This window comes from Oncorhynchus masou, unplaced genomic scaffold, assembly GCF_036934945.1.
Source record: "Oncorhynchus masou masou isolate Uvic2021 unplaced genomic scaffold, UVic_Omas_1.1 unplaced_scaffold_5649, whole genome shotgun sequence".
NCBI lineage: Eukaryota > Metazoa > Chordata > Actinopteri > Salmoniformes > Salmonidae > Oncorhynchus > Oncorhynchus masou.
Genome location: NW_027012068.1, coordinates 1 through 12,804, shown reverse-complemented (window position 1 = coordinate 12,804; position 12,804 = coordinate 1). Strand labels below are relative to the sequence as shown.

The 12,804-nt window shown below is 48.9% G+C and overlaps 1 protein-coding gene across 1 annotated transcript; it reads left to right on the top strand.

Moving 5' to 3' along the window:
* Positions 1-1,027: 1,027 nt before the first annotated feature.
* Positions 1,028-12,798, top strand: LOC135536177 (FSD1-like protein; the record flags this gene model as incomplete). The annotated part of the gene is made up of 4 exons (XM_064962555.1): positions 1,028-1,125; positions 2,370-2,621; positions 3,988-4,076; positions 10,829-12,798. Coding segments are annotated over 4 exons (562 nt in total), but the record flags the coding sequence as incomplete, so codon positions are not given.
* Between the last annotated feature and the right edge of the window lie 6 nt (positions 12,799-12,804).

The window sequence follows — 12,804 nt, the reverse complement described above, 5'->3', positions numbered from 1 at the left end:
TGACTGTCTTGTCTGTTGTACTGTATTACTCATCGTTAGGGTAACGTCTGTGTGTTGTAACGCCTGTGTGTTGTAACATCTGTGTGTTTTGTGTTGTAACGTCTGTGTGTTGTAACGTCTGTGTGTTGTAACGTCTGTGTGTTGTAACGTCTGTGTGTTTTGTGTTGTAACGTCTGTGTGTTGTAAAGTCAGTGTGTTGTAACGTCTGTGTGTTGTAACGTCTGTGTGTTTTGTGTTGTAAAGTCTGTGTGTTGTAACGTCTGTGTGTTGTAACGTCTGTGTGTTTTGTGTTGTAACGTCTGTGTGTTGTAACGTCTGTGTGTTTTGTGTTGTAACGGCTGTGTGTTGTAACGGCTGTGTGTTGTAACGGCTGTGTGTTTTGTGTTGTAACGGCTGTGTGTTGTAACGGCTGTGTGTTGTAACGGCTGTGTGTTGTAACGGCTGTGTGTTGTAACGGCTGTGTGTTTTGTGTTCTAACGTCTGTGTGTTTTGTGTTGTAACGTCTGTGTGTTTTGTGTTGTAACGTCTGTGTGTTTTGTGTTGTAACATCTGTGTGTTGTAACGTCTGTGTGTTGTAACATCTGTGTGTTTTGTGTTGTAACATCTGTGTGTTGTAACGTCTGTGTGTTGTAACGTCTGTGTGTTTTGTGTTGTAACGGCTGTGTGTTGTAACGGCTGTGTGTTGTAACGGCTGTGTGTTGTAACGTCTGTGTGTTTTGTGTTGTAACGGCTGTGTGTTGTAACGGCTGTGTGTTGTAACACCTGTGTGTTTTGTGTTGTAACATCTGTGTGTTGTAACGCCTGTGTGTTTTGTGTTGTAACGGCTGTGTGTTGTAACAGCTGTGTGTTGTAACGTCTGTGTGTTTTGTGTTGTAACGGCTGTGTGTTGTAACGGCTGTGTGTTGTAATGCCTGTGTGTTTTGTGTTGTAACGGTTGTGTGTTGTAACGGCTGTGTGTTGTAAGGTCAGTGTGTTGTAACGGCTGTGTGTTTTGTGTTGTAATGTCTTTCCTTCCTCTCTGTTGTAGAAGTGGAACTCCGTCTCCCAAGAGGACGTTGACGACTCGGTCGCCTGCCATCAGAGGAAGCAGAGACCGGTTCACTGGAGAGTCCTACACTGTGTTAGGTAAACGTGCAAACTCACACAGAGTAATGTAGCAGAGACCGGGTCACTGGAGAGTCCTACACTGTGTTAGGTAAACGTGCAAACACACACAGAGTAATGTAGCAGAGACCGGGTCACTGGAGAGTCCTACAATGTGTTAGGTAAACGTGCACGTGCAAACACACACAGAGTAATGTAGCAGAGACCGGTTCACTGGAGAGTCCTACAATGTGTTAGGTAAACGCGCACGCGGCAAACACAGAGTAATGTAGCAGAGACTGTCTACTGGAGAGTCCTACACTGTGTTAGGTAAACGCAAACACACACAGAGTAATGTAGCAGAGACCGGTTCACTGGAGAGTCCTACACTGTGTTAGGTAAACGTGCACGTGCAAACACACACAGAGTATGTGTTAGATAGGTAAACACAACATCAACACATCGCTGTGTTAGGTCGGTAAACACAACACCAACACAACGCTGTGTTAGGTAGGTAAACACAACATCAACACAACGCTGTGTTAGGTCGGTAAACACAACACCAACACAACGCTGTGTTAAGTAGGTAAACACTACCAACCTTAAAGCACTCACATCTGTAGCCATGAAGTGCTTTGAAAGGCTTGTCATGGCTCACATCAACACCATTATTCCAGAAACCCTAGACCCACTCCAATTTGCATACCGCCCCAACAGATCCAACAGATGATGCAATCTCTATTGCACTCCACACTGCCCTCACCCACCTGGACAAAAGGAACACCTGTGTGAGAATGCTGTTCATTGACTACGGCTCAGCATTCAATATCATACGGTCTTCCAAGCTCAACACACATTAGTGTTGTGTCAGTCACTACCACATAGTATAGTCAGTAGTGGTGTGTTGTCACGTTCTGTCAGATGTTCAATAAGTGAGGACAGAGTGCTAGGTAACATGTTCAACAGGGTTTTCCTGTTACTGTGCATTGTCCACTCCCAAGGGATTGAAAAGGTTTCCTGTCCTCCACACCCAGGAATAACATGACGATGTAATTATATCATATCCACTCCCAACAGACACCAGCAATGAGTAACACTATGCGCGTCTGTGTAGTGATTGATTCAAAATGTCCTGTCTGTCCTCTCCAGTCACCAGCCAGGTGTTATGTAAGACGTTGTAATAGCATAGTGTCCACCCACCAGGTGACACCAACATGCAAGTTGTGAGGTTTGCTCTGTCTGTCACGAAGGGATTGATAAGCCTTAATGTCTGTACCTCTCCTCAGGTGATACCATTATGGACTGTGGTCAACACTACTGGGAGGTGAAAGCCCTTAAAGATTGTAAGTCCTACAGTGTTGGGGTCTCCTACAGGAACCTGGGAAAGTTTGACCAGCTGGGTAAGACCAACACAACCTGGTGTATCCACATCAACAACTGGCTGCAGCCCTCCTTCGCTGCCAAGCACAACAACAAGGCCAAGAGCCTGGACGGCACCGCGCCTGGACGCATCGGGGTCTTCTGTGACCTGGACTCAGGTGGGTTGATGTCCGAGACATATAGGAACCACACCTGGGTTCAAAAATAATTTTAAATATTTCAGATACTTTTGAGTATTTGCTTTAGCGTGCCTGAGATGGCAGAAAGGTGGTGTTTACACTTTGGGGACTATTTAGTTGGTTACGTTTCGGCAGGAAAGCTCAGTCAAGCACAGCTAAAGTATTAGGAGCTAGCAGCCATTGTTGATCCATACATTTATGCAGCTAGCAGCCGTTGTTGATCCATACATTGATGCAGCTAGCAGTCGTTGTTGATCCATACATTGATGCAGCTAGCAGCCGTTGTTGATCCATACATTTATGCAGGTAGCAGCCGTTGTTGAGCCATACATTGATGCACCTAGCAGCCGTTGTTGATCCATACATTGATGCAGCTAGCAGCCGTTCTTGAGCCATACATTGATGCAGCTAGCAGCCGTTGTTCATCCATACATTGATGCAGCTAGCAGCCGTTGTTGAGCCATACATTGATGCAGCTAGCAGCCGTTGTTGAGCCATACATTTATGCAGCTAGCAGCCGTTGTTGATCCATACATTGATGCAGCTAGCAGCCGTTGTTGATCCATACATTGATGCAGCTAGCAGCCGTTGTTGATCCATACATTGATGCAGCTAGCAGCCGTTGTTGAGCCATACATTGATGCAGCTAGCAGCCGTTGTTGATCCATACATTGATGCGGCTAGCAGCCGTTGTTGAGCCATACATTTATGCAGCTAGCAGCTGTTGTTGAGCCATACATTGATGCAGCTAGCAGCCGTTGTTGATCCCATACATTGATGCAGCTAGCAGCCGTTGTTGAGCCATACATTGATGCAGCTAGCAGCTGTTGTTGAGCCATACATTGATGCAGCTAGCAGCCGTTGTTGATCCCATACATTGATGCAGCTAGCAGCCGTTGTTGAGCCATACATTGATGCAGCTAGCAGCCGTTGTTGAGCCATACATTGATGCAGGTAGCAGCCGTTGTTGAGCCATACATTGATGCAGGTAGCAGCCGTTGTTGAGCCATACATTTATGCAGCTAGCAGCCGTTGTTGATCCATACATTGATGCAGCTAGCAGCTACTGAGTTCGGCGGGTCCTCATTGTTGTACGTGGTACAGATTGGTGTGTTTTAGTCAGTCCGGGTGGAATACCATATCCCTCAGGCGCCTGCATCCCGTATACACAGGCCATCGGATACGGCCATATTGGATTTCATCTCCCTTCCTCAGGAAATGATTACAAACTAGGCTTTTCTCCTCTGACGATCAGAACACACTTTACACCGTGCTCTCTCTGCGCTTGAAGTGACGTGGATACAGTAGTTTGAATTCTGTTTTGTTTTCTCTTGGTCTCCCTCAGGACAACTGTCCTTCTACAACGCTGAAACTAAGCAGTTGATCCACACGTTCAAGGCTAAGTTTAGCCAACCTGTTGTACCAGCCTTCATGGTAAGTGTTGTCTGTATTGTGGTTGACCGCCACTCCCACACACCTGTGTATTATACCCCTTGCCGGTCCTCGAGAACTAGATAACACCAGAGAACTTGTTATGCCTTTCCTCAAGAACTAGATAACACCAGAGAACTTGTCTTGCCTTTCCTCAAGAACTAGATAACACCAGAGAACTTGTTATGCCTTTCCTCAAGAACTAGGTAACACCAGAGAACTTGTTATGCCTTTCCTCGAGAACTAGATAACACCAGAGAACTTGTCTTGCCTTTCCTCAATAACTAGGTAACACCAGAGAACTTGTCCTGCCTTTCCTCAAGAACTAGGTAACACCAGAGAACTTGTTATGCCTTTCCTCAAGAACTAGGTAACACCAGAGAACTTGTCTTGTCTTTCCTCGAGAACTAGGTAACACCAGAGAACTTGTCTTGTCTTTCCTCGAGAACTAGGTAACACCAGAGAACTTGTCTTGCCTTTCCTCAAGAACTAGGTAACACCAGAGAACTTGTCTTGCCTTTCCTCGAGAACTAGGTAACACCAGAGAACTTGTCTTGCCTTTCCTCGAGAACTAGATAACACCAGAGAACTTGTCTTGCCTTTCCTCGAGAACTAGATAACACCAGAGAACTTGTCTTGCCTTTCCTCAAGAACTAGATAACACCAGAGAACTTGTTATGCCTTTCCTCGAGAACTAGATAACACCAGAGAACTTGTCTTGCCTTTCCTCAAGAACTAGATAACACCAGAGAACATTGTCTTGTCTTTCCTCAAGAACTAGGTAACACCAGAGAACTTGTCCTGCCTTTCCTAAGAACTAGATAACACCAGAACTTGTCTTGCCTTCTCAAGAACTAGATAACACCAGAGAACTTGTCCTGCCTTTCCTCAAGAACTAGATAACACCAGAGAACTTGTCTTGCCTTTCCTCGAGAACTAGATAACACCAGAGAACTTGTCTTGCCTTTCCTCAAGAACTAGATAACACCAGAGAACTTGTCTTGCCTTTCCTCAAGAACTAGATAACACCAGAGAACTTGTCTTGCCTTTCCTCAAGAACTAGATAACACCAGAGGACTTGTCTTGCCTTTCCTCAAGAACTAGGTAACACCAGAGAACTTGTCTTGCCTTTCCTCAAGAACTAGATAACACCAGAGAACTTGTCTTGCCTTTCCTCAAGAACTAGATAACACCAGAGAACTTGTCCTGCCTTTCCTAAAAGAACTAAGATAACACCAGAGAACTTGTCTTGCCTTTCCTAAGAACTAGATAACACCAGAGAACTTGTCTTGCCTTTCCTCGAGAACTAGGTAACACCAGAGAACTTGTCTTGCCTTTCCTCAAGAACTAGGTAACACCAGAGAACTTGTCTTGCCTTTCCTCGAGAACTAGGTAACACCAGAGAACTTGTCTTGCCTTTCCTCAAGAACTAGATAACACCAGAGAACTTGTCTTGCCTTTCCTCAAGAACTAGATAACACCAGAGAACTTGTCTTGCCTTTCCTCAAGAACTAGATAACACCAGAGGACTTGTCTTGCCTTTCCTCAAGAACTAGGTAACACCAGAGAACTTGTCTTGCCTTTCCTCGAGAACTAGATAACACCAGAGAACTTGTCTTGCCTTTCCTCAAGAACTAGGTAACACCAGAGAACTTGTCTTGCCTTTCCTCGAGAACTAGGTAACACCAGAGAACTTGTCTTGCTCCTTCCTCAAGAACTAGATAACACCAGAGAACTTGTCTTGCCTTTCCTCAAAGAACTAGATAACACCAGAGAACTTGTCTTGCCTTTCCTCAAGAACTAGATAACACCAGAGGACTTGTCTTGCCTTTCCTCAAGAACTAGGTAACACCAGAGAACTTGTCTTGCCTTCCTCAAGAACTAGATAACACCAGAGAACTTGTCTTGCCTTTCCTCAGAACTAGATAACACCAGAGAACTTGTCTTGCCTTTCCTCAAGAACTAGATAACACCAGAGAACTTGTCTTGCCTTTCCTCAAGAACTAGATAACACCAGAGAACTTGTCTTGCCTTTCCTCAAGAACTAGATAACACCAGAGGACTTGTCTTGCCTTTCCTCAAGAACTAGGTAACACCAGAGAACTTGTCTTGCCTTTCCTCAAGAACTAGGGCACTCAGAGAACTTGTCTTGCCTTTCCTCGAGAACTAGATAACACCAGAGAACTTGTCTTGCCTTTCCTCAAGAACTAGATAACACCAGAGAACTTGTCTTGCCTTTCCTCGAGAACTAGATAACACCAGAGAACTTGTCTTGTCTTTCCTCAAGAACTAGATAACACCAGAGAACTTGTCTTGCCTTTCCTCAAGAACTAGATAACACCAGAGAACTTGTCTTGTCTTTCCTCAAGAACTAGATAACACCAGAGAACTTGTCCTGCCTTTCTTGAACTAAACACTCGTACTTGTCTTTTCTAACCAGCACTGACATTGCTGAAGAAATGTACTTACTGTCACTAGTATCTGGTTGTCCCACCTTTCTGTCTCGTGATGATGACTGCACTGACTGTACGTCTCTCTGGGTAAGAGCCTCTGATACGCTGTCTCTCTGGATAAGAGCCTCTGATACGCTGTCTCTCTGGGTCAGAGCCTCTGATACGCTGTCTCTCTGGGTAAGAGCCTCTGATACGCTGTCTCTCTGGATAAGAGCCTCTGATACGCTGTCTCTCTGGGTAAGAGCCCCTGATACGCTGTCTCTCTGGATAAGAGCCTCTGATACGCTGTCTCTCTGGGTAAGAGCCTCTGATAGGCTGTCTCTCTGGGTCAGAGCCTCTGATAGGCTGTCTCTCTGGGTCAGAGCCTCTGATACGCTGTCTCTCTGGGTAAGAGCCTCTGATACGCTGTCTCTCTGGATAAGAGCCTCTGATACGCTGTCTCTCTGGGTCAGAGCCTCTGATACGCTGTCTCTCTGGGTAAGAGCCTCTGATACGTTGAGTACATGAGAGAAAAACCCACTTGGGTGCATTTGTCAGCTATGCTTATTTTAATCCTAACCTTGTCCCGGACTGACGCTCTTATGGGTCAGAATATAATGATGTAATTACGTGTGGGAGGTCTCAGATGTAGTGTCTCTGAGTGGACAGTGTGGGAGGTCTCAGATGGGGGGTCTCTGAGTGGACAGTGTGGGAGGTCTCAGATGGGGGGTCTCTGAGTTGACAGTGTGGGAGGTCTCCGATGGGGGGTCTCTGAGTTGACAGTGTGGGAGGTCTCCGATGGGGGGTCTCTGAGTTGACAGTGTGGGAGGTCTCAGATGAAGTGTCTCTGAGTGGACAGTGTGGGGAGGTCTCAGTCTCTGAGTGACAGTGTGGGAGGGTCTCCGATGGGGGGTCTCTGAGTGGACAGTGTGGGATGGGGTCTCTGAGTGGATGGGGAGGTCTCAGATGGGGGTCTCTGAGTGGACAGTGTGGGAGGTCTCCGATGGGGGTCTCTGAGTGGACAGTGTGGGAGGTCTCAGTCTCTGAGTGGACAGTGTGGGAGTCTCCGGGCGTGGGGGGCCTCTGAGTGGCATGGGAGGTCTCCATGGGGGCCCTGATGACAGTGTGTGGGAGGTCTCAGATGGGGGTCTTCTGAGTGGACAGTGTGGGAGGTCTCTGAGTGACAGTGTGGGAGGTCTCAGTCTCTGAGTGGACAGTGGGGGGTCTCAGATGGGGGTCTTTTGAGTGGACAGTGTGGGAGGTCTCTTGAGGGACAGTGTGGGAGGTCTCAGATGGGGGTCTCTGAGTGGACAGTGTGGGAGGTCTCCGATGGGGGTCTCTGAGTGGACAGTGTGGGAGGTCTCAGATGGGGGTCTCTGAGTGGACAGTGTGGGAGGTCTCAGATGGGGGTCTCTGAGTGGACAGTGTGGGAGGTCTCAGATGGGGGGTCTCTGAGTGGACAGTGTGGGAGGTCTCAGATGGGGGGTCTCTGAGTGGACAGTGTGGGAGGTCTCAGATGGGGGTCTCTGAGTGGACAGTGTGGGAGGTCTCAGTCTCTGAGTGGACAGTGTGGGAGGTCTCCGATGGGGGTCTCTGAGTGGACAGTGTGGGAGGTCTCAGTCTCTGAGTGGACAGTGTGGGAGGTCTCAGATGGGGTGTCTCTGAGTGGACAGTGTGGGAGGTCTCAGTCTCTGAGTGGACAGTGTGGGAGGTCTCTGAGTGGACAGTGTGGGAGGTCTCAGTCTCTGAGTGGACAGTGTGGGAGGTCTCAGTCTCTGAGTGGACAGTGTGGGAGGTCTCAGATAGGGGGTCTCTGAGTGGACAGTGTGGGAGGTCTCCAGATGGGGGTCTCTGAGTGGACAGTGTGGGAGGTCTCAGATGGGGGGTCTCTGAGTGGACAGTGTGGGAGGTCTCAGATGGGGGTCTCTGAGTGGACAGTGTGGGAGGTCTCAGATGGGGGTCTCTGAGTGGACCGGATTCCAACTTCTCTGATGACGGCACATCTTCAGTTACTGGGTGTAGCTCTCTCGTTTCTCCTCACGGTGTCAGTGTCCTTTCTCTTAGTGGTCCGTTTCCTCGTCCTCGTTCTGAAAAGGGGTCTTTGGAGGAGGGCCAAATCAGCCGTGGGGATGGTTCCAGCGCGGGAGGGAAACAGTGTAGACACACGGTTCCTTGGAGAGTGGTGACCGGGTGGTCCTGCTGGAATTCACCCCCTTCAGATACAGCTACTCGTCCATCGGTTGTTAAAAGGTTCCTTTGTCTTCTTCAACCTGGTTTTGGGTTTGCTGACCACTCAGACCTTGGCTGCAGCTCAGGGTCATTTAGTCTGGTCTGTTAATTCTTCACTCACAGGTCTTATAGCCGCGGGTCAGAAGTGGACGTAACCTCCTTTCGTTGCAGTTCTCTGGGCGTAACCTCCTTCAGGGCAGTTCTCTGGGCGTAACCTCCTTCAGGGCAGTTCTCTGGGCGTAACCTCCTTCAGGGCAGTTCTCTGGGTGTAACCTCCTTCAGGGCAGTTCTCTGGCGTAACCTCCTTCAGGGCAGTTCTCTGGGCGTAACCTCCTTCAGGGCAGTTCTCTGGGCGTAACCTCCTTCAGGGCAGTTCTCTGGGCGTAACCTCCTTCAGGGCAGTTCTCTGGGTGTAACCTCCTTCAGGGCAGTTCTCTGGGTGTAACCTCCTTCAGGGCAGTTCTCTGGGTGTAACCTCCTTCAGGGCAGTTCTCTGGGTGTAACCTCCTTCAGGGCAGTTCTCTGGCGTAACCTCCTTCAGGGCAGTTCTCTGGGCGTAACCTCCTTCAGGGCAGTTCTCTGGGTGTAACCTCCTTCAGGGCAGTTCTCTGGGCGTAACCTCCTTCAGGGCAGTTCTCTGGGTGTAACCTCCTTCAGGGCAGTTCTCTGGGCGTAACCTCCTTCAGGGCAGTTCTCTGGGTGTAACCTCCTTCAGGGCAGTTCTCTGGGCGTAACCTCCTTCAGGGCAGTTCTCTGGGCGTAACCTCCTTCAGGGCAGTTCTCTGGGCGTAACCTCCTTCAGGGCAGTTCTCTGGGTGTAACCTCCTTCAGGGCAGTTCTCTGGGCGTAACCTCCTTCAGGGCAGTTCTCTGGGCGTAACCTCCTTCAGGGCAGTTCTCTGGGTGTAACCTCCTTCAGGGCAGTTCTCTGGGCGTAACCTCCTTCAGGGCAGTTCTCTGGGTGTAACCTCCTTCAGGGCAGTTCTCTGGGCGTAACCTCCTTCAGGGCAGTTCTCTGGGTGTAACCTCCTTCAGGGCAGTTCTCTGGGTGTAACCTCCTTCAGGGCAGTTCTCTGGAGTAACCTCCTTCAGGGCAGCTCTCTGGGCGCACCTCCTTCAGGGCAGTTCTCTGGCGTAACCTCCTTCAGGGCAGTTCTCTGGGCGTAATCCTCCTTCAGGCAGTTCTCTGGTGCAACCTCCTTCAGGCAGTTCTCTGCGAACTCTTCAGGGCAGTTCTCTGGTAACTCCTTCAGGGCAGTTCTCTGCTTAACCTTCAGGGCAGTTCTCTGGGCGTAACCTCCTTCAGGGCAGTTCTCTGGGTGTCACCTCCTTCAGGGCAGTTCTCTGGGGCGTAACCTCCTTCAGGGCAGTTCTCTGAAACGTAGCCTCCTTCAGGGCAGTTCTCTGGGCGTAACCTCCTTAGGCAGTTCTCTGGCGTAACCTCTTCAGGGCAGTTCTCTGGGCTTAACCTCCTTCAGGGCAGTTCTCTGGGTGTAACCTCCTTCAGGGCAGTTCTCTGGGTAACCTCCTTCAGGGCAGTTCTCTGGGCGTAACTATGGTTACGAGGCAAGGTCTTTACTCAGATCCGATTTTAGACAACTAATGTCACCAAAACAATCTCTTTGATCTGGACATTTTCCACACAACGTACAATTTGCAAAACATCACGCACATACTAGGAAAACTCTTAAAAAGTTACGCTGTGTTTTCGTTATAACGTTGTCCTTTAACTTTTAATGACATAGCAAAAACGCATTACATTTTAATATTCCGTCTGTCGTCATGACCACCATTTGTGGCTGATTTAAACCCATCGTCCCACAGTCCATTTTATTGCATGTTAATGTCCTGTGGCCGGTTCTCCATAGTGACGAAGGAATTGTGTCTGCTGCCTTAGTTTTACAATCGGTGTGAGGTGTCCTAGCCCCCCCATCTCCATACCTCTCCCATCTCTTCCCCTCTGGTGGGTGTGAGAGATCTCTGTAGGATTGTGGTCCACGGTAACCTGACCAGGCCAGTCATGTGTATTTTGTTATCTACAGGTATAATGTTGTTGACTATGATGGAGGTTTTGTGTTAATGTGATGTGTTCCAGGTTTGGTGTGGTGGACTGAGCCTCAGTACAGGGATGCAGGTCCCGAGTGCAGTCAAGAGTTTCCAGAAGAACGAGAACGGCCTGGGAGGTTCCAACAGCAGCCTCAACAGTGTGGCCCAGTAGCCCAGACTGACTGGATGCGTCTGGAACACCTATTCCCTAGAACCCTCTAACTCAACTCTGGGACTCCAGGCCATTTCCACTGTGTTTTTTTTTCATTGTTCCCCTCTAATCAGGGCCTGATTTAGACCTGGGACACCAGGTGGGTGATTCCTCTCTAATCAGGGCCTGATTTAGACCTGCGACACCAGGTGGGTGATTCCTCTCTAATCAGGGCCTGATTTAGACCTGGGACACCAGGTGGGTGATTCCCCTCTAATCAGGGCCTGATTTGAACCTGGGACACCAGGTGGGTGATTCCCCTCTAATCAGGGCCTGATTTAGACCTGGGACACCAGGTGGGTGAGTCCCCTCTAATCAGGGCCTGATTTAGACCTGGGACACCAGGTGGGTGATTCCCCTCTAATCAGGGCCTGATTTAGACCTGGGACACCAGGTGGGTGAGTCCCCTCTAATCAGGGCCTGATTTAGACCTGGGACACCAGGTGGGTGATTCCCCTCTAATCATGGGCTGATTTAGACCTGGGACACCAGGTGGGTGATTCCTCTCTAATCAGGGCCTGATTTAGACCTGGGACACCAGGTGGGTGATTCCCCTCTAATCATGGGCTGATTTAGACCTGGGACACCAGGTGGGTGATTCCCCTCTAATCATGGGCTGATTTAGACCTGGGACACCAGGTTGGTGCAATAATGATCAGGTAAAACAGAAACCCAGCAGGCTCCGGACCTCGTGGGGTCAGAGTTTCAATACCCCTGACACCTCGTGGGGTCAGAGTTCAATACCCCTGACACCTCGTGGGGTCAGAGTTCAATACCCCTGACACCTCGTGGGGTAAGAGTTCAATACCCCTGACCTCATGGGGTCAGAGTTCAATACCCCTGACACCTCGTGGGGTCAGAGTTCAATACCCCTGACACCTCGTGGGGTCAGAGTTCAATACCCCTGACACCTCGTGGGGTCAGAGTTCAATACCCCTGCTCTATAGGCACTATATAAGGAATAATGTGCCAATTCAGACGCAACCAATGATTAACTGAACTCGCTCCTGTTCTGACTTCCGGCTTCCTGTGCAAGTACAATCCCTTCCTGTTCTTGATCTGTCAGTCAACCCAGAGCCGCCCCAATGCATGAGAAACACTGAGCCTTTTTCTCTGTCTGGCGCTAGAAGAAACCAAACCAGCCTCGCCTTCCCTCCTCACAGTTTAACCAAGCAGCTACAGACCCTTAAAGGAATGAAGATCTAGCCCCGTGGTGCACAACCATAACCCAGCTGCAGCATTAGGGGTTAGGGGAACCCTCTGAACCATGTTCCAGATCTCTTAGGGGATCGAACACCCATAGGATTCTCATTCTGTATCAGGAATGCTAGATGTTTCATCAGGGAATAGACCAGTGCTTTTCTCCCTTGTTTTAGTTAGAATGCCGAGTTTTAGATCATTCTGTGTCTCTCTGAAGTGTGAAGGTGTGTTTTGGCATGATGAGAAACTCTGTTGATTACTTACCAGCTGTATATTGTCTCCTATATTTTTGTTTTTTTTATGTATGGAAGTGTGAGTGATTGGCTTAGAAACACTTCCTCTCTCCTAGAGGCTTCTTTTGGTTTGAACCCTCAGTTTCTTCAGTATGCTACTGAACAATACCTTTGACCTTGTGGGGTCAGAGTTCAATACCTTGTCGGAACAGAACTGCAAGTACACGCTATTATTCCTGATGATGTAGGGTTGAATAATGGAGGACTTCTGTACTGCGTGGTACTGTGTGGTACTGTGTGGTACTGTGTGGTACTGTGTGGGACTGCGTGGTACTGTATGGGACTGTGTGGGACTGCGTGGTACTGTGTGGGACTGCGTGG